The 20,562-nt window shown below is 47.5% G+C and overlaps 2 protein-coding genes across 3 annotated transcripts in view; both read left to right on the top strand.

The window, feature by feature from the left end:
* The first annotated feature begins 103 nt into the window (after positions 1 to 103).
* Positions 104 to 13,037, top strand: BABAM1 (BRISC and BRCA1 A complex member 1). 2 transcript variants are annotated; one of them, XM_081177952.1, is made up of 9 exons: positions 104 to 230; positions 3,852 to 4,183; positions 4,450 to 4,508; positions 5,054 to 5,174; positions 7,283 to 7,361; positions 7,533 to 7,557; positions 7,880 to 8,009; positions 10,162 to 10,248; positions 12,468 to 13,037. In XM_081177952.1, the coding sequence occupies exons 2-9, from the start codon at positions 3,905 to 3,907 to the stop codon at positions 12,666 to 12,668; spliced, it is 981 nt and encodes a 326-aa protein (XP_081034078.1). In that variant the 5' UTR covers positions 104 to 230; positions 3,852 to 3,904; the 3' UTR covers positions 12,669 to 13,037. The 2 variants fall into 2 exon arrangements, with proteins under 2 accessions (XP_081034078.1, XP_081034077.1); XM_081177951.1 differs by lacking the exon at positions 104 to 230 and adding an exon at positions 1,584 to 1,734.
* Positions 13,038 to 13,174: 137 nt separating this feature from the next.
* Positions 13,175 to 20,562, top strand: part of USHBP1 (USH1 protein network component harmonin binding protein 1) — a 30,595-nt gene continuing 23,207 nt past the window's right edge. The window contains exons 1-4 of the mRNA XM_081177738.1: positions 13,175 to 14,260; positions 16,714 to 16,862; positions 17,769 to 17,890; positions 19,486 to 19,604. Coding sequence (XP_081033864.1) covers positions 14,252 to 14,260; positions 16,714 to 16,862; positions 17,769 to 17,890; positions 19,486 to 19,604 — 399 coding nt within the window. The 5' untranslated portion in view covers positions 13,175 to 14,251. The remainder of the gene's footprint in view (positions 14,261 to 16,713; positions 16,863 to 17,768; positions 17,891 to 19,485; positions 19,605 to 20,562) is intronic.

Raw genomic sequence — 20,562 nt, 5'->3', positions numbered from 1 at the left:
GTCGCCTCGAGACGCAGCCGAAGAGCCGCCCGCGCAGCCCCGGCCGAGGGCTGCGCGCCCGCCGGGGCTCCCTCACAGCCGCTGTCGCGGCAGCAACGCCGCCCCCGCCGCCATCTTGCTTTTAAAGTTTGAAGCTTCCCTCTCAAGGCCTTCCTGGGCTTCTCATTGGCTGGTCGTCACAATGACTGACTGCCCGGTTGCCCAGTAAAAAGAGGAACGGGGAGGGACTGGTAGGCGGGGGAAAAGAGAATCCTCTCTGTGGATAGGTTGGAAAGGGGCATGAGGCCTCTGCCCCTTTTCCTTTCCCCGCCCGCCCTGTTGATTGGTCTGGAGCTGATGTTTACGTCACTTGATTGACGGTGTAGTTCCTCCATTCAGCCTAAGACAGACATAGAGGACTCGGTACTTTTGTCCGCAGACAAGATTTCCGGCTTATTTTGGGAGGCTTGGCTAAACCCCATAGAGTTTTTCTTTTCTTTTTGCATTTAAAGGTAAAGGGACCCCCTGATCATTTTTGCATTTACCCTGACTTTATTTATTCATGCCATCTATTTGCATTCATTCATCTACTTTTCATTTGCATTCATCCATCTACTATTCATGCCACTTATTTGCATCCATCCATCCATTGATTTATTTTGCGTTCCTTCTATTAAAATTCATTGACCGCTTTCAACCCTTCATTGCATTTCCACCGTTTATTTATTCATTCAGTTTAAGGGCCGCATTATCCACCCTCTCTTTTTTTTAAAAAAAATATATTAGATTTTCCACAATTATAACAAAAACCACAAAGCAGAATGACACACATAAACAGGAAAAAAAGAAAAATACATCAATGAACGAAAGAAGAATAAAGGAGCAATAAACAGATAAACAATAACAACAAACTTAATTCTTTACAAATCCAACCTTTTAAACATCTTGCTTGACTTCCTCTAGTCCCTCCCTTCTGAGTTTCCTTGTAGTTAAAAGTAACAGCTTTCCAATATCGTTTTAAAACTAAAACAATTTCCAATTATAGTCCATCTTACTCACTTTTCTTAATATTCTCAATCAATCAATCTTTATTACGATCCAGAGACCCAACAAATCATTACAAATCAATACACAATTCCTACAGCCTGTTATATTCTAAATCCCATTTATTTAATTATAACTTAATCCTAGGCCTATTTGTTTCTTTCAATTAATTTCTATTTTTTTAATATTACAATATTTAATCAAATAGTCCTTAAATTTCCTCCAGTCCTCTTGAAACTCCTCTTCTTTCTGGTCGCAGATTCTTCCAGTCAGGTCAGCTAGCTCCAAAAAGTCCATCATCTTCATCTGCCAATCTTCCACTGTTGGTAGTTCTTGGGTTCATTATCCACCCTCTCTACTTTATTTCCTGATTGCATCGACGTCCTTTTCTATGCCAGCCTTCTTTATATCTACTTCAACCAGGGTGATTCAGTTGCATTCCAGCTTTCTGGAAGGGAAACAAGCAAACCCCCCAATCTATTGCAGAATTGCGTCTTTCAACAAACAGTTTCTCTTTTGCAAGGCGTTTGGAAGTGAGAACTACAAATCCCGGCATCCATTGCGAGGAGAGGGGCACCCATATGGTTCTTCCCTTCCCACACTTCCGGTCTGGTTTGCAAGGAGTCTTAATTTCGCAGCTGGGTTTTGTCTGTCTCTGGGAACGATCACTGGTTTTCCAGGCTGCTTGCGTTTGGAACAAAAGGGGTCGAGGTAGGTGGTTTTCCAGGAAAAGGGAGAGGTCATTTATGGGATGCAGTATAATTGCTTTGGATGGGAGGATAAAGGATGCTAAGCGGATAATATTTGGTACAAAACCTTCTTTTTGTACAGTATTTGGAAAGCTCATCTATTACGGGGATGGGGAGGAGCTGCCAAGCCCTGCAAAGACAATTCATATAAGTTTATTCTTCTGGTTGCAAAGGAAAATAAGAAAGGTGACCCTAATCAGTTGTGCAGCCAATTTCAGTTTTTGTGTGTGAAATTGTCATGATTTTTGCAAATCTCTCTCTCAGCTTTGCAAACTACACCAAGCTATCATGCTAGCTGAATGATAAAAGCCGGGATCAGAGCATATTAGCCTAGCTCTTGCAAGGGACATTGTTTTCAACGCTGCAGCTCGGTTCTTGCAAAGCTTGGTCTTGCCAGGAGCAACAGACAACCGAGTGAAGAAATGGATATGATATGTGGTAGAATCAGAGATAAAGAAAGTTAACTGTACTGTACATAAGAGTAGACCATCTCTTGCTCCATGAACTTATCTGATCTGCTTTTAAAGCCGTAAATGGTCCTGCAGCAGGGAGTTCCATATGTCATCATCAACCTTTATTACGGTCCAGAGACCCAACAAATCGTTACAAAGCAATACACAATTCATACAGCCTACCTCCAGGTTAAAGAAGCATTTCGTTCAGAATATAGGGATCACTGGTTCTTGCAACCACCGATAAAAACTTGGCCACTGCTAATGTTCTAGCATTTGTCCGGTCTTCCAATAGGAACCTGACATAGTGAGCCTATTTTCTCAGGAAAGGTACCAGCAAGGGTAATATCAGTTCAGCCCTGGCTTGCTCATATTTCGCACAGTGCAGCAAAATATGTTTTATGGAATTTATGTCTTGAGCACACAAGCAAAGTCTGTCCTGGTAGGGAACTCCTCTCAACCTGCCATCCAACACTGCAGAGGGAAAGACATTTAGTCTGGCTTTGGTAAAAAGCCTTCGGTAGTTTGGTACTGTCAGGTTTTTGATGTAAGATGTTAACTTAAAGACATACCCATATTGCACTCCTACTCCCAGCGGACTACAGATTGCGTGTGATTGAGATCAAAAGTCACTGTGTGCATAAGTTAATTTTGCATTGCTCCAAGAAGGACTTTACCAGATCCACCACAAATCTTTTGCCTGTTGGGTTTCCTTCTACTTTTTACATTTCGTACATAATCAAAAAGTTACATTGGGTTTCAAACAGACAGCTCAGCAACATCACCTTGTTTACATTCCTAAGCAAAATGTAAACTGTCTCAAATTTATATGGCGGATACATCTTACTATTTTGACTGAAGAAAATCTATGGGGATGGACAACACAAATGTTATCACTGTAGAAAAGCTTCAACTCATTTCAGTTCTAAAAATCATGCATTGTAAGGATAATTTGGGAAAGGATGTTTTTCATGCTATTAAATTGATAATTGACTGCTGTGTATTCTCTGCCGCATACCTCTTGAGTAACAATTTCTGGGAGTTTTAATTCAAGAGAGTTTTTGCACTCAGGATGTGACATCCGATGCCCTTTTAAATGTACTGTGGGAAGGGAGATTTGTTTGTTTGTTTGTTTATTATTGTTATTATTTCTATTTATTGTTATTTATTGCATCTGTATACCGGCCATATACCCGCAGGTCTCAGGGCAGTTCACAACATAACATTACCATATAAAAAACGCAAAATACATAATAAAAACAAGAATGTTGGATTATTTGTTTGTTTCTGTTCTTATTTTTATTATATATTTTATGGTTTTTACATAGTAATGTTGTGTTGTGACTTTCCCTGAATTATTGTTATTATTAGGCCATGGTGAAAACAGGAGGCTGGATTAGACTGATCCAGAAGCCAGGCTTTTCTTGTGTCCTTATGGAACCTCCAGGTCCAGTGGCAGTCTATCTGGATTTGTAGTTTCTTAGGGGTATTTGGCCACTGTGAGGACAGGAGGCCCTTTGGCCCGATGTCCTTATGTTCCTGATCAGGGCTCCCCCTATTCTGGATCCGTTGCCCCCCACAGTGAAGCTGTCACCCCCCAAACTGTGTTGCTTTCTCCCCTTTCTAGGAAGGCCTTCCGGAACAGCAAACCTGGACTCCCCACTTGACCGTGGGGCCCTGATGGACACCTCGGAGCCCAGCAGTGCGACGGAGGAGGAGGAGGAGAAGGTGACGGCCGAGCAGCGCCCCAGGACCCGCTCCAACCCCGAGGGCGCCGAAGACCGGACCCTGAGCGCCCAGGCAAGCGTGGGCAGCCGCAGCGAGGGGGAAGGGGAGGCGGCCAGCACGGGCGACAGCCCCCAGAGCGCCACAGCCACCAATGGGAAAGGCTGGCCTCCCACAGTCCCGCCCACCGAGTTCCAGGTCAGGACGCCACGGGTCAACTGCCCGGAAAAAGTGGTGAGTAGCTTATTCTGTCCTCGACTTTTTCGGGCCAGCCCCAACTTAGTCCCATGAGCTCATCCTAGAAGAGGCGGTTTTAGAGATTTGTTGGACAGTTTGGGATAGCTCAGTTGGTAGAGCATGAGACTCTTGATCTCAGGGTCGTGGGTTTGAGCCCCGCGTTGGGCATTGCACGGGGTTGGGATGGATGACCCTCGGGGTCCCTTCCAACTCTACAATTGTTCTATGGAACATGACCTTGATATTCTCTCTCTCTCTTTCAGATCATTTGCCTTGACCTCTCGGAGGAAATGTCCCACTCGAAACTGGAATCGTTCAACGGGTGAGTGGCCTTTTCCCTTCTGGTCGGCCGACATTTTTCTGCTGCGGAACTACAATGTTTTATTCTGTTTTTTGATGTTTTATTCTGTTTTGGGGAGTTGCCCAAAGTGGCTGGGGAAACCCAGCCGGATGGGCGGGATATAAATAAGAAATTATTATTAATATTATTGTTTCTGTTTCACACTGTGATGGAAGTTCTTTTTTAAAAAAAGTTGTTTTATTTGCAATTTCAACATATCAAAATATCAAAACATCTCATATTCATTATTTCCCCCCTTCCCTCCCCCCGAGACTTCCCTCAGCTCCTCTCTCTGATTTTTCAACGCATATTATTCTCTGCATACTATAAAATTGTATAAATCCTTATATTATCTATCTGCTATGTTAGCAATCAATAAATCTGTGTATGTTTATTCAAAACCTGCCAAGGAGTCCAATTCATTTTGTTGTCTTTTTAAAGTAATTTGTAAAGAGTTCCCATTCAAAGAAGTCACAGTTGTCCTTACCTTGCAATTTATATGTGGGCATCTTCTCTCTCTCTGGAAGGTCGAAAACCAACGCTCTGAACATTTCCCAGAAGATGATAGAGATGTTCGTCCGGACGAAGCACAAAATTGACAAGAGCCATGAGTTTGCGCTGGTGGTGGTCAACAACGACGTCACCTGGGTACGTTTCTGTCTCTTTTCTCTGACCACCCATTTGACTGCAGACTGCTCAGGGGTTGCGGTTTTTATTGTCCCCCCCACAACTGTGGCAGCTTCTGACCTGCCTCGTCACATTTCACACAACAGTTGTGTTTCCTTGCCCAAGCCCTTTAGCCCTGGAATTGGAGGAGATGCTAGAATCGTAGAATTGTAGAGCTGGAAGAGACCGCTAAGGGCATAGCTGTCAACCGTCCCTTATTTGGCAGGAAAGTCCCTTATCCCAGCGCCGTGTCCTGCTGCTGTCCCTTATTGATGATGTCCCTTAAATTTCCCGGGTTTCAAAGGAAGCAGCTCCTCTCCCTCCCTCCCTCCCTGCCGGCCAGGGAGGAGGGAGGCTCCAACTGTGTTGCTTGGCTGTGTTGCTCACCCAATAAGGAGTCTGAGAACAACTGGGGGGTGGAGCTTGCATGCCTTGTGCCGATCAAATCGGCCGCGTTGCCTGGGGACTCGCCTTTGCTCAGCGCTTCCCAGCGGAGAGGTGACGGTAGTTTTCCTTGCTGCATCCCCTTTGCCGGGTTGCTGCGCTGTGGGAACCACCGCTTGAGGCTTCATTTGGCTGCTGGCTGGGCTTTCTGCCTTTGGCTCAGAGGGGCTCAGAAGTTGAACATACCTGTTCTCTGAAAATCCCTTATTTTGGCTGCTGATTCCTTATTTTCAAGGCTGCTGGTCCCTTATTTTCAAATCTGTAAGTTGACAGCTATGCCTAAGGGTCATCAAGTCCAACCCGCGGCAGGACAGGAATCTTTCGCCTGACGTGGGGCTACATTATAGGCAATTATATGAGATGTCTAAAGAAGACAACAAGAAAGGATTTAGTTACACCATTTCTGGATTTCAAAAGGAAGTCATCGAAGGGAAAGCGAAGTTGCTGAAGGGTGCATATAGTATTCCGCTAGAATGGGAAACAAAAGATGAGGAGGTGCAATCGGTCATGATCAAATGGGCACAAGATATAGGACATAACACGCAATTCGAAGATTGGGAAAAACTGTGGAAAACAGACTTAAAATTTACAGATTGTTCTCTTCTGAAAGAAAATTACATGAAAATGATGTATAGATGGTATATAACACCAGTACAGATAGCAGAAATGTATAAAACTGGGTCAAACATATGTTGGAAATGTAAGGAAAAGGAAGGGACCTTTTACCATATGTGGTGGGAATGCAGAGAAATTTAAAAAAATTGGTAAATGATATACAATGAGTTGAAGAAAATGTTTAAAATGACATTTGTAAAAAGAGCTATCTCATGTTTTCTGTTCCATCCCTTCGGACAGTTTGGATGCCCTTCCCCACCTTCTCAATCTCCTTTTTTTTTTGCGGGGAGGTAAATAACCTTCCTGCTTGTAGCTTTTCCTTTGTCTTGCGATGCTCAAGGAGTTCAGGGATACTTTTAAAAAACCATTTTATAAGTTGTGCGCCCTTCTTTCTCAATTTGATCCTTTTACATGATTGCGTGTTTTTGGTGGTATTTTGTGCATTGTGGGTCCTGCCATTATTTTTATTGATTACAGTTTAGTAATCCTTTATTGTAATTGCAAGGTGTAAACTGCTTAATTATTACCGTATTTTTCGCTCTATAAGACGCACCAGACTATAAGATGCACCTAGTTTTTGGAGGAGGAAAACAAGAAAAAATAATATTTTGAATCTCAGAAGCCAGAACAGCAAGAGGGATTGCTGCGCAGTGAAAGCAGCAATCCCTCTTGCTGTTCTGGCTTCTGGGAGAGCTGCGCAGCCTGCATTCGCTCCATAAGACACACAGACATTTCCCCTTACTTTTTGGGAGGGAAAAGGTGAGCCTTATAGAGCAAAAAATACGGTAACTGCTGATTTTTAATTTTACTGTTGGCTGGTGTATTCTAATGGATAGCTGAATATTGCTTTATTTGATCTAAGCCGTTTAGTTTAAAGTTAAGTTTTTATTGTGACTTTTTGTAGTGGGTCATGTTTGTAAACTGCCTTGTGTGCCTTTCTAACATAGAAAGGCGGAAAACAAATCAAACGTGAAATGAATTGAAGAGGGATAATCACCTGCTTTCTGGTTTCCCTTCCCCTACCCCTCCAGCTCTCTGGATTCACCTCTGATCCTAGAGAAGTTTGCAGCTGTTTGTATGACCTGGAGACAGTGGTGTGCAAGTCCTTCAGTATCCTTCTCACCGTGTGCTGGCGGAATTGCGGCGGGTTGGGCTAGATGACCTTTGGGGGGTCCCTGATTTAGGGGATTTAGGAATCTGGACTGGGAGGGGTTGGATACCAGTTGGGGCAAGAGCACACTGCAGAGAATTATCCACCTTAACGTTTCTCCCTCCTTGAAGATCTCGAAGGTCTTTTCAGCCTCATGTAAGTTTCTCCCGGTGGGACGGGCATTGGGTTGTTCCTGGGATGCTTCAGACCCAGGGCTTCAGACAAGAAACCCTTTCCCTTCTGTACTACCGCACTGTGACCCACCCCTTAAAAATAAGGCGCTAGTCCTCATGTTCCTGTGTGAACTGCTGAGTCGAGCAGGAATGATCCTGGTTGCCTTATGAACAGGGGAAGTGGGATTTTCCCGTTGATCCCTCTAGCTCAGGGGGCGGGCGCGGGGCTAGGGGAGCCTGCAGGAAACCTGCTATCAGTCCAGTCCCCGGACCCAAATTTCCCTCCTTCTCCCTCATCTACGCAGACAGCAGAAGACAGAACTGCCCGTGACGGAGAATGTGCAAAGCATCCCACCGCCGTACGTGGTCAGAACCATCCTGGTTTATAGCCGGCCAGCTTGCCATCCTCCGGTCACAATCACAGAACAGATGAAGGTGCCCGTTCCTTTTTTCTTTCTTTTTCTAAAATTTTGTTGTTGTTTAGTCGTTTAGTCGTGTCCAACTCTTTGTGACCCCCTGGACCAGAGCACGCCAGGCACTCCTGTCTTCCACTGCCTCCCGCAGTTTGGTCAAACTCATGCTGGTAGCTTCCAGAACACTGTCCCACCATCACGTCCTCTGTCGTCCCCTTCTCCTTGCGCCCTCCATCTTTCCCAACATCAGGGTCTTTTCCAGGGAGTCTTCTCTTCTCATGAGGTGGCCAAAGTCTTGGAGCCTCAGCTTCAGGATCTGTCCTTCCAGTGAGCACTCAGGGCTGATTTCCTTCAGAATGGAGAGGTCTGATCTTCTTGCAGTCCACGGGACTCTCAAGAGTCTCCTCCAGCACCATAACTCAAAAGCTCTCACCAGTGGCTCCTAGAAGCTGCCAGCAGGCGGCAATGGCCACATCCCAGGATTGGCTTTGACTGGCCGGCTGAACCAGGTGAGGGGAGCTGATGGGCCTTGGACCCTCAGTGAGTTAGGGGCTTCCCCTGCATGCGAAGACCCGCTCTGGTGGATGGAGCGGATGAGACCAAGTGGGCCCAGTGGTCAAGAAGACAGTTTCTGCCTATGCCATAAATAATAATAATAATAATAATAATAATAATAATAATAATAATAATATTTTTATTTATACCCCGCCCTTCCCGGTTCAAAAACCAGGCTCAGGGCGGCTAACAACAAATTTAAAACACTTAATTGATGCAACGAAAAACAGCATAAAATACGGTATAAAACTTGAATAACTATAAATTCAGAATTCAAAAATCAATTTGGGGCAAAATCCATCCACTAAACATTAGATGATCACCAGGGCTAGCTGGCTAAATTAGTCCTATTTGGGCCAGCGTAGAGACCAGGGGAGAATTAGCTTTGAGATCCCAGAGCAGGCAGTCTTCATAAAAAGGGAAGGGAAGGGAAATAAAAGATCAGGCTGAATTCAAATTAAAGGCCAGGTGGAATAGCCTGTCTTACAGGCCCTGCGGAAGGAGGTTAAATCCTGAAGGGCCCTGGTCTCATGGGACTGAGCATTCCACCAGGTTGGAGCCATCACTGAGAAGGCCCTGGCCCTGGCGGAGGATAGTCTGACTTCCTTAGGGCCCGGGACCTCTAAACTATGATTATTCATGGACCTTAAGGTCCTCTGCAGGGCAGACCAGGAGAGGCGGTCCCGTAAATAAAGGGAAGTGAGGGGCAGGTGGGGCTCATCCACCTGGGAAGGGAGCCCATCTAGGAGAAGGAAAACTCTGGTCCCAATCCTCCGCTGCCTCGTGCGACATCTTCGGGAGAAGAAAAGGCTCAGGAGTGTAGACCCTTCACAAATCTGGAGCGGAGTCCCTAAGACGGGTTGGACGGCGCCTTGTACGCCTGTTTCTGGCAACTCCCGCAGCCCAGCTGGTGCCAAACGTCTTGCTCTGCTTGCCTTTGGACCCCATCAGCGAGGTCAAGGGTGTGTGTGTCAGGAAATCTAGCCTCTCGGGAGAAACTGGCCACTCTCCAGGCACCCGGCTTGTTCTCCTGTTGACCTCCCTGTCTGCATTCCCGAGCAGGATCCAGGCTAGGTCACGATCGGCGATCCTCCTCAAGCATGAGAAGAACACACCACTCTTCCCTGCCCCCAGGCAGGGGAAAGAGATAGACAGAAATGTATTTACATGCCTTTATTTCTGTCTTTGCAGCATTACAGAGAAACACGTCTGCTCTCTTCACACTCCAACAGCGGAGAGACAAACTCCACCTCCTGTACTTCCTGTACAGTTCAAATTACACTCTGAGCTACATCCGGTGCTCAGCACTGCGAATAGACTTTCCCTCTGTTCCCACGGAACAGTCCCAACATTCCCATTATGTTTTGCTTTCATGCTAGCAGCTGCTCGCGGCCGCATTGCTTCTATATCGTAACGGGGGGTCCTGTCGCCTGGGCAGCCCAGGACCTCCAGACATGGCCCAGACTTGCGCCCCGGGGAGGGCACTTGGGTACTGTTAGTGCAGCAGTTTGGCTTCACTCCATTGCCTCTTGAGACAGATGGATGCCAACTAGTGAATTTCGCTGGCATCTATATCATGCGTCATTCGTGATCGTGCTGCTTTTGTCTTTTCTGCACAGAAAATGCTCCAGTGCCCTTACTACTACTTTGACGTGCTCTACATCCACAACGGCATCGAGGACAAAGAGGAGGAAACCAGCTGGAAGGTAAACGGCATCGCTGGGCCACGAAGTGGGCAGGGACACTGAGGTTCCCTAGATGTTGCCAGTCATCCCTCAGCAGCCAGCTGGGCCAAGTTCAGGAGCAGATTGCTGGCAAGATCTCACTCCACTGCTGAGAGAGATGCGCGGATTGTGGCTGCCAGACTAGTGACTGGGAGCAGCCTCTGAGAACATATAACACTGGCTGCCAGCACTTTTCCGAGCACCGTTCAAAGTGTTGGTGCAGACCTTTAAAGGCCTAAATGGCCTCAGCCCTGTAGACCTGAAGGAGCGTCTCCACCTCCATCATTCAGCTCCATCAGACACCGAGGTCCACCTCTGAGGGTCTTCCGGGGGCTCTCTCCCGGCGAGAAAAGAAGTTACAGGGAACTGGGCAGAGGGCCTTCTCAGTGGTGGCACCCTCCCTGTAGAACACCCTCCCAGCAGATGTCAAGGAGATAAAAATCTTTATGACTTTTAGAAGACACCTCGTATAGGGCAGTTTGTAATGTATGATGTTTTAGTATATTCTGATATATGCTGTGAGCAGCCCAGACTGTTCATCATCATCATGGTGGAAACCTTGGAATATGCAGAGACGACAAAATTGACAGCGCTGATGAAAGATACAAATTTCGAATCTTTCACAGATGACTAGAAACCCTTTCTAGTCTATGTATAAAAAGTTTTCCCCTGTGCAAAGGCCGCAGCGGGGTTTGAAGTGTAAGAAAATAGCAGCAAATATTTTTATAAAACATGTTAGAGAGCATGAAATTAGATAAAACAGAATTGTAAAACATAATACAGTGGTGCCTCGCAAGACGAAATCAATTCGTTCCGCAATTCTCTTCGTCTTGCGGTTTTTTCGTCTTGCGATGCACGGTTTCCCATAGGAATGCATTGAAAATCAATTAATGCGTTCCTAGGGAAACCGCCTTCAGACCAGGTCCGGGGACAGTCTGTCCCCGGACCTCTTCTGAAGGCTGGGGGGGGGGGGGACAAGGGCTTTTCTTCCCACCCCCAGCATTTTAAAAAAACCCCGGGACAGCGGAGGACTTCTCCGCTGTCAGGGGCGATCTTAAAATGCTGGCGGGCGGCATTTTAAAATCGCCCAGGGACAGCGGAGGACTTCTCCGCTGTCCGGGGCGATTTAAAAGCCCCTGGGAAGGCAGGCAGGGGGGACAAAGACTTTTGCCCCCCGCCAGCCTTCCTCTTCTGAAGGCTGGCGGGGGCGAAAGTCTTTGCTCCCCCCCGCCTGCCTTCAAAAGCTGTCCGGCCAAGGCTTCGCGGACCTCTCTGCCAGCAGCGGCAGCGCTGCCGCTGCTGGCGGAGGGTTGCCGGCATGCCGAAGCCTGCGTGCGCTGACATCAGCGCTCCCAGGCTTCGCGGACCTCTCCGCCAGCAGCGGCAGCGCTGCCGCTGCTGGCGGAGGGTTGCCGCCATGCCGAAGCCTGCGCGCGCTGACATCAGCGCCGCGAAGCCTGGGAGCGCTGGTGTCAGCGCGCGCAGGCTTCGGCATGGCGACAACCCTGCAAAAGACGTCCGGGGGAAGCGGGGAAGAAGCGCTTCTTCCCCGCTTCCCCCGGACGTCTTTTGCAGCAAGGGGCTGCAGGGAGATCGCTATCTCCCCCCAGCCCCTTGCTTCAGAAGAGAAGACCCGCTGTCCCCGGGGCAAGCTTCGTTTTGCGAAGCAAGCCCATAGGGAAATTCGTCTTGCGAGGCAACTCGAAAACGAAAAAACCTTTCGTTTTGCGAGTTTTTCGTCTCGCGAGGCGTTCGTCTTGCGGGGTACCACTGTAATAATAATAGTAATAATAATAATAACAATAATAATAATAAATAATGTTATTTGTACCCCTGCCCATCTGGGTTGCCCCAGTCACTCTGGGCGGCTTCCAGCATATATGAAAAGATAATGAAACATAAAAAACTTCCCTATACAAGGCTGCCTTCAGATGTCTTCTGTTTCAGAGTTACTTATCCCCTTGACGTGCAATTTGGGTTATAAACATTGATGTTGGGTCAGCGGGAAGTTGCTAATCTGTTGAATTGGAATATGATTGTTGAGTAACATATGTAGCTTTCTATATGGAAAAAAGACTATTATTATGCTATGTTATATGTATAGCCGCCCAGCGGCTGGGGCAACCTAGTCTTGTGGGCGGGGTACAAATAATAAAATTATTGCCATCACTATGCCTTTACGGTTCCTCTCTCCTCTCCAGGAGACCTTTGCTTTCTTCAGCAACCTGGACAGCAAAGGCACCAACTACAAGTACGAAGTGTCGCTGACCGGGCCGGCTGTGGAGCTGCACAACTGCATGGCCAAACTCCTTGCCCACCCGCTGCAGAGACCCTTCCAGACCCACGCCTCCTACAGCATGCTGGAGGAAGAGGAGTCGGTGGAGATTGAGGCCGTCGTGTGACTTGGGGGGGGGGGGAGACGCAGACCAAGGGACACACACAAACACACACACACACACTCACTCTCTCTCTTTGCAAAACATCTTGCAGGCCAGCAAACATATCTCTGCAGCCCACCTTCCTCGTGTCCTTAGCGTTGTTGGGGATTTAACTCTCGGGTGTTTCTTCCGTAAATGCAAGCTGCCTGTCAGTTTCTCTCCCCCCCCAAGCAGTTGCCAGATATTGCTGGGGTGGGGTGGGGTGGGGGAACGACTTAGGGGTGTAACAAGTTGGCTACCTTCCTTTTTCGTGGTCCGTAGTGAAGTGGGCAGAGGAAGGGAGAAACAGATGTTGAATGTCAACTGATTAAAAAGGCCTTTCCAATGGTTAAAGCGGCCCGTCTCTGGAGATTTATTTGCGTTCTGGGAATTTAAGAGGGGTTCCCCCCCTTATTTCTTTTTGAATAAATTTTATTAGATTTTATAAAGAGAGATACATGCCTCTTCTGGTCTGGGGAGCCCAGCTTGAAGGAGAGCTTGTTGCTTCAGGAAGGGGGGACACCTTGGCCTCTTCACGTCTCTGCCTCCTGGCCTCCCACCTCTCCTGCTTCAGCTTCTACCTCTGATTCCGGACTGCTGTCTGCCACACACTCTCCCCGCTCACTAACTCCTGTTATCCCTTCCGTTTCCGACACCACCTCTTCCCAGTCTTCTCCCTCGTCTCTTTCTCATCATCATCCCACCTTTCAGGGTTCCCCAGCTGGTTCCTCCCATCATTCTTGTACGTCCAACCAGTCCCTGACATCTGGCTCAATGGTTCCTATTAACCTGGAGACTGAACATTTACATGGAGGTTTTCCCCCAAGCAATCGGAGACTATGCCTGCATGCAGCCAACCTCTCCTCTGCCCTTTTCAGCCCTCTTCTGGTCCTGGGAGATCAGCAGGGAGGGGAGCTTATTGTAGCAGGAGAGGAAGACACCCGCCCGACCCATCTTTGTCTCTTGCCCCCCCTCCCCTACCTCCAAATCTGGGCTGCTCTCTGACACAGACTCCGCCCACTCACTAAGCCCTGTTACCCTTTCAGCTTCCAACACTCCCTTCCTCCCAGGCTTCTCCCTCCACCCCTCCCTGGGCTCTCAGCCTCTCAGCCTTTTTCCCTTGGGGGTCCCCCAGCTAGTTCCTCCCACCGTTCCTCTGCGTCCAACCTGCCTGTGACACGGCTCCAGATCTAGAGGCCTGGAGGGTTATATTTGTCCCTTGAAGCTGAGTTTCCTCACTCCTGATCTAGCAAGACAAAGCAGCCTTAGGTCCATTCATTGCCATGCGTTTACTCTGAGCAAGACTGAGTTGTGCGCCACCCCTGGTTGTTGTTGTTTTTCCATTTGCCACCCGCCAGTTTGATGCTGGAGCAGAGGAAGAGGAACTTGCCTCCTGCTGCTCCCAGCTCAACTCCTCCCTCTCGCTGAGGACAGGAAACATGTCCAAACTGTTTGGAGTTTTGAAATAGGAAAGGACGGCTGCCTGCCATTCCGGCTGGACCTGCAGAGAGCAGACTGTTTTTTCTCTTGCCACCCTCCAGTTTAGCCAGAGGGCAGGAGAACCTGGAATGGACAAGGTGAGTGCAGAAGGTTTTGCTTTATATCTGACGGAGCATCTCCACCCTCATCGTTCTACCCGGACACTGAGGTCCAGCTCCAAGGGCCTTCTGACAGTTCCCTCCCTGCGAGAAGCCAAGTTACAGGGAACCAGGCAGAGGGCCTTCTCGGTGGTGGCGCCCGCCCTGTGGAACGCCCTCCCATCAGATGTCAAAGAGAAAAACAACTACCAGACTTTTAGAAGACATCTGAAGGCAACCCTGTTTAGGGAAGCTTTTAGTGTTTGATGTATTACGGTATTTTAATATTTTGTTGGAAGCCGCCCAGAGTGGCTGGGGAAGCCCAGCCAGATGGGCAGGGTATAAATAAATTATGATGATGATGATGATGATGACAGTGGTACCTCGGGTTACATACGCTTCAGGTTACAGACTCCGCTAACCCAGAAATAGTACCTCGGCTTAAGAACTTTGCTTCAGGATGAGAACAGAAGCGGGAGGCCCCATTAGCTAAGGTGGTGCTTCGGGTTAAGATCAGTTTCAGGTTAAGAACGGACCTCCGGAACAAATTAAGTTCTTAACCCGAGGTACCACTGTATTATTGTTTTTTGGGGGGCGTTGGGGGTCCTGAGTCTTCTCAGCCCCTTCCTCCTGCCACTACCACTCTCCGGAACTTCCTCTGTTGCTTCCCTTCCTGTCCAAGCAAGGAATAGTGCAGGAAGAATCCCAACTACTTGGGAGTAGACCCGCCGAAACAAACGGGGGCTTTAGGGTGGTTTTTTTTTTTTGCCATGTCCGCTCATTGCAACGGTCTGTCTCAGACCCTCCATTGGTCCTTATTTTCCAGGGATAATCCTGCATTTACAGAAGCTGTCCTGGTTTCTGAGTTGGTCCCATAATGTCCTGCTTTTCCTTAGGACGTCCCTATTTTCATCAGAGAAATGTTGGAAGGGATGGACACACACACACACATACATATACATATACATATACATATACATATACATATACATATACACACATACATGGAGCTGCCCAGAGCGGCTGGGGAAACCCAGTCAGAGGGGCAGGGTTTAAATAAGAAAAATTATTATTATTATTATTATTATTATTATTATTATTATTATTATTGAATAGGATGTCCCTATTTTCATCAGAGAAATGTAGGAGGGTCTGTCCTTGCTGGACCCCACCTGCTCAGGCAACTGACGACAATCCATCTCCTTTTCTTTCTTTTTAATGCACTTAAATAGGAAGCGTCTCAAGACAGGAAGCCTTGGCCAGCAGGATGCAAGGCTCCCTTTCCTGTTTTCCACAGAAACAATGGACTTGCTTGTCCCTTCTAAATCTCTCTCGCACATGAAAACTCCTTAGCTCACCACAAAAGATTGCTGATCCCCACTAAGGTCTGCAATTGACCTGACGCTGGCTTGCGAAGGGTCAGTCTGTTGTGCTGCTCTCCCTGTTCCGGACCACAAACTCACCGCTGCCCCCCCCCCAAAAGCATTATTCAGAATAGCAGTTTGCACTACACACCAAGGAAGGTAACTGCATGACAAAATGTGACACCGTAACCATGAATTGCACACGGGTTTAAAATCCAGTTAAAACCATGTGGCTTCATTCATTTGACAAAGCGGACAGACTTGATCCAGGGAAACCAGCTTTCGATACGATACAATACGATAATCGTTATTGTCATTGTCCCATACAGAACAATGACATTGAAAAATTCTACATCAGACATTCAAAAACCAACAAGCCTGCTATTCCAGCTATCCCAACCTGGTTAGCCCCCTAAAAACTCTTGATACCCCATAATTAAATACAACATACTCCCATAGAGACTACCTTAAAAAAAAGTAAAGGGACCCCTGACCATTAGGTCCAGTTGTGGCTGACTCTGGGGTTGCGGCGCTCATCTCGCTTTACTGGCTGAGGGAGCCGGCGTACAGCTTCTGGGTCATGTGGCCAGCATGACTAAGCCGCTTCTGGCGAACCAGAGCAGCGCACGGAAACGCCGTTTACCTTCCCGCTGGAGCGGTACCTAGTTATCTACTTGCACTTTGACGTGCTTTTGAACCTGCTGGCTGGACAAACATTCCTCCCCATGTGTAAACATGTTCACTCTAGGGATGTTGTACTTGACTGCTCTTGTGTTTCACACCCCACATCTTTGATCGTCCTTGAATCTTCCTTCCAAATTTGCCATCCTCTCCTACCACACTGGAGTGGTGCACTGCAGCCTTTGAGAACCACTCTAACCACTGCACCACGCTGCCTTGTCAGGTCTCTTCTTAAGCTCTTGTGATAATAGACTTACAAGGTAAGGATCTCCCCCACTATATGAACAGGACTTTCTGGATAAGCGTGGGCTGTACCTGTTGAATTGCAGCCCGTCACTGCCCCATCCCGCAACAGCGCTGACAAAATCCTTTCTGATTTTGCTCGCATCCCTGTCTTCTGGGAGCCAGGGGGACGAAGACCCTGCAGGCGAGAGGTTTGGGGGTGATGCGCCCGACGAAGGAGCAATCCTCCGCTACGAAGAGAATATCACAGGGCTGTTGGTCACCATTGCCCGTCTCCACGGCCGAATTGAGAGCCTGCAGCGGAGCAAGGCTAGGTAAGTTCTCTGGAAAAACAATCTCTCAAAGGACCTGTTGATGGCATTTTACCATTGTACTGTGGAGAGTGCATTAACTTATGGTCTGTGTGTGTGGTTTGGGAGCTGCACGGTCAGGGGAAAAACAATGCTGTCCAGGGTTGTAAAGACTGCGGAGAGAATAGTTGGGTGCACTCTTCCCACCTTGGATCAAATCTATGCTTCCAGGTGCCATAAGAAAGCTGCAGAGATAGCGCAGGATAGTGCGCACCCCGGAAATGATCTCTTTCAGCTTCCGCCTTCTGGAAGAAGGTACAGGGTTATAAAGACTAGGACTAGCCGCCTGAGAAACAGTTTCTATCCAAATGTAATTTTGGTTTTAAACGCAGCGTAAGGAGTCTCTATGGGAGTATATTGTATTTAAAAATGAGGTATCAGAGTTTTTAGGGGGCTAACCAGGTTGGGATAGCTGGGATAGCAGGCTTGTTGGTTTTTGAATGTTTTATGTAGATTTTTCAATTTCCTTGTTCTGTATGGGACAATGACAATAAAGATTATCGTATTATCGTAAACCGGGGTACAGGGGGGCAATAATTCTCTCTGGCACAAAAGCCTCCTGCCTTAAAAGGATTCTGCACTCCAGGCACTCCATGGCTACTAGCCATAATGGCTATGTTCAGAGGCAGCAGTGCTTCTGAATATCAGTTGTTGGGAATCTGCGGAACTCCTTGCCCCATGAGGCAGTGATGGCCACTAACCTAGAATCACAGAACTGTAGAGTTGGAAGCGACCCCACGCGTCATCTGGTCCATGAAATGATGACATTAGATCATTTCTAGAATAGGAGGGGGGTTGTAAGAGCAAGAACAGAGGGGTTTTATTTTTTTATTTTTGGTTGGATCTGGGTTGAAACGTCTTTCTTTGCAGGGAGGACGACGACCTGTGCTCTGACCTGTGCTCTGAGTACACGGCAAGTCTCCCGCGATGCTCTCTGCCGTTCCCAAATCCAGCAGCGGCCCTGCCTCCTCCGGCAGCCCATCCTGAAAGAGGTACGGCTTTGCTGAGTCTGTGCAGGCTGATGGTCTTTCCTCCAAAGACCAAAGCAGGTTCCTTGTCCTCCTCGTTCTTGAATGAAAAGCTGAACTCTCCCTGGGGTTTCAGGCAGGGAGCCTTTCCCCAGCCTAGAGACGGCAGGAGATTGCAGTCAAACGTAATTGTGCTCAAGTGCTAGTTAGTGCATGAAGGGGTTAAGACCAGAGAGGTCTGTTCCTAGACGCAGCTTGGTCACACCCCCTTACTTCCAGGAGGGAGGAAGTGAAGCTTCAACTTTTTCCTTTCCTCTTCTCGCCGTTCAATTCACCAGGATGGATGTGGGTCCGAAAAGGAGACGGTGTTGGTGCCAGGGGTATCTCCCTTGGCAGAGCTGGCATTCTAGGGCTAAGGAGCCACCACTGAGAATGCCCTGACCTTTTCTCCTTACATAATATACTCTGGCAAGCTGCAGACTCTTCCTGGACCAGATGCATCCTGGTCCCCCATTTTGGGGTCCTGCTCCCATGGCTACCATCTTTCTATGCATTTGGAGGGTCTTCTTGGCTGGTCGCTGCTTTTCATTTTAAAGGTGCAATAACTTTTTTAAAAATAAAAAAAATCTAATGATGGGAGCTTTATGGAAGAATGGATGCCACAGGAGCAGCAATGATCCTAATTGCTAAAAACTGGAAAAAAGAAACTGTGCCAACAAATAAGGAATGGCAGGACAAACCGTTAGAGTATATTGAACTGGCTAGATTAACAGAGGCAATTAGAGATCACACTAGACAAGAATTTCAAAAAGCATGGGGAAAATGCAGAGAATACTTCACAAAACAGTGCCCTAAAATACTTACCTGGACTTGTGGATATTTAAGTTATAGTTAGAAAAATATTAGCCATTATTCATAAAGTAAACAGATTATAAGAATTAAATAAGGAGGCCAGATACGGGATAAAGGAAGTCTTTTATTTGGTTGTTTGTATTGTTGTATGTTATGCTCATTGTATGTTATGTTCACGTTTAATGAGGGTGGATTTGTGTATTGGGGGGGTTATGTTGCAAATAAAATTCCAATAAAAATTAAAATTTTAAAAAAGGAAGAATGGCCGGGTGCAGGGATGGAGGGACGGGCGGGCGAGCGAGTGAGTGAGTGGCAGCCGCCAAGCCTTGGCCGAGAGCCAGGAAGGGCCTCCCCGGAGGAGGAGGGAGGCGCAGAGCGGGAGGGAGGGAGGGAACCCCAGGGGTCATCTAGTGACGGCGCCCCAATCGAAAATTTGACTTTTAAAAAAAAAATCTTTCGAATTTTTTAATTTTTCCCGCGGCACACCAGGCAACATCTCGCGGCACACTAGTGTGCCGCGGAACAGTGGTTGGGAAACACTGGATTAGATATAATATTGTGGTCATGATTTGATAGATGGAAGAAAGAAGGGGAAGAAACAACAAATCAGTGGAAAATGGGGTGGGTATTCGATAAAAATAAGAAAATACAAAATTGCGTTCTGGCTGCATATGTTAAAAATGTTTAAACTTAGTAAAATATAATTGGAAAAAGAATACTTTTTATTATTTTTAAACACCCATTCCCTCCTCCCATATCTTTTCCAGGCGACCTCTTCCTCGATGTCCACAAGGCCGTCACGTCCCTGGAGAACACCGTCTTTGCCCACCGAAGCCGCCTCCCCAGTGCCAAGGCTGAGCTGGAAGGCTGCCTGGAGCCCACGAAGGTTGGCAAAGCCACATTCCACCTCCTGCTCCTGGGGCAGGGGCTGTTTGCCAGCCTGAGGGGTCCACATTCTCTTTCAGGGGAGGGGTGGGAGGGCATCACCAAAGGCCAGCACCCGTTGGGTGTCCCTGAGGGGGTTGAAAGGTGATTGGAAGTTCTTTCTAAGTACCATAATAATTATGGTTATTTGTCGGCAGTTTGCAGAAATCAATTATCTCCAAGTGTGGCGGCCTTGAGTTTACAGTTTGGGCTCCATGGCTACATGTTGGGATACTGCCAGGGAGATAAAATCCATCATGGCCCCAAGTCATCTGCCGGACGATCCATCGATCTCCCGTAGACACGCAGTATCAGCGATTAGCGACATGAGTTTCTAGAAAATATCTTGCCACATTCCAGAGCTCATGCACACTCTTATCAGCAGATAATTGACAGCAGAAGTTGCGCTCAGGAGAGCGTTATTTACAAGCTTTATTCAGCGTTGATCAGAACAGAGAAAGACATGACTGCCTGCGTCAGTGTCTCCGACACAGAGAGAGCAAAACGAAAGCAATAGAAACATAAACATCCTGTGAACAGGACATGCGCAGACTCTCTGACTCACAAAGCCTGCTCCCTTTTAAGGTGGAACGGAAATATTCCTAACATTTGGGAGTCTCCAGTTTGAGAGACTCTCTGCAGCCGCCACCTGGGCTTGCTTGTCAACAGTTCTGATACTTTCAGTTCAGATATAAACAAATCAAAGCAGCTACCAAATGGTTTTCCAAACCAGCTGTTTTTTAAGTAGTAGCCTTTCCGGGTTGTTGTTGTTGTTGAGTCGTTTAGTCGTGTCCGCCTCTTGGTGACCCCCTGGACCAGAGCACGCCAGGCCCTCCTGTCTTCCACTGCCTCCCGCAGTTTGGTCAGACTCATGTTTGCAGCTTCGAGAACCCTGTCCCACCATCTCGTCCTCTGTCGTC

The sequence above is a fragment of the Podarcis bocagei genome (genome assembly GCF_964188305.1).
Source record: "Podarcis bocagei genome assembly, chromosome: 18".
NCBI classification, from domain to species: domain Eukaryota; kingdom Metazoa; phylum Chordata; class Lepidosauria; order Squamata; family Lacertidae; genus Podarcis; species Podarcis bocagei.
Note: the sequence above shows the minus strand (reverse complement) of the source record. Positions and strands in the feature narration are given on the sequence as shown.

Coding starts and splice junctions, on each gene's coding strand:
- BABAM1 (XM_081177951.1), top strand. CDS start 1,605: ATGGTTCTTCCCTTCCCACACTTCCGGTCTGGTTTGCAAGGAGTCTTA. Junction 7,362..7,532: donor AGTGGTGTGCAAGTCCTTCA/GTATCCTTCTCA, acceptor CCCTCCTTGAAG/ATCTCGAAGGTCTTTTCAGC. Junction 10,249..12,467: donor AGGAGGAAACCAGCTGGAAG/GTAAACGGCATC, acceptor TCTCCTCTCCAG/GAGACCTTTGCTTTCTTCAG.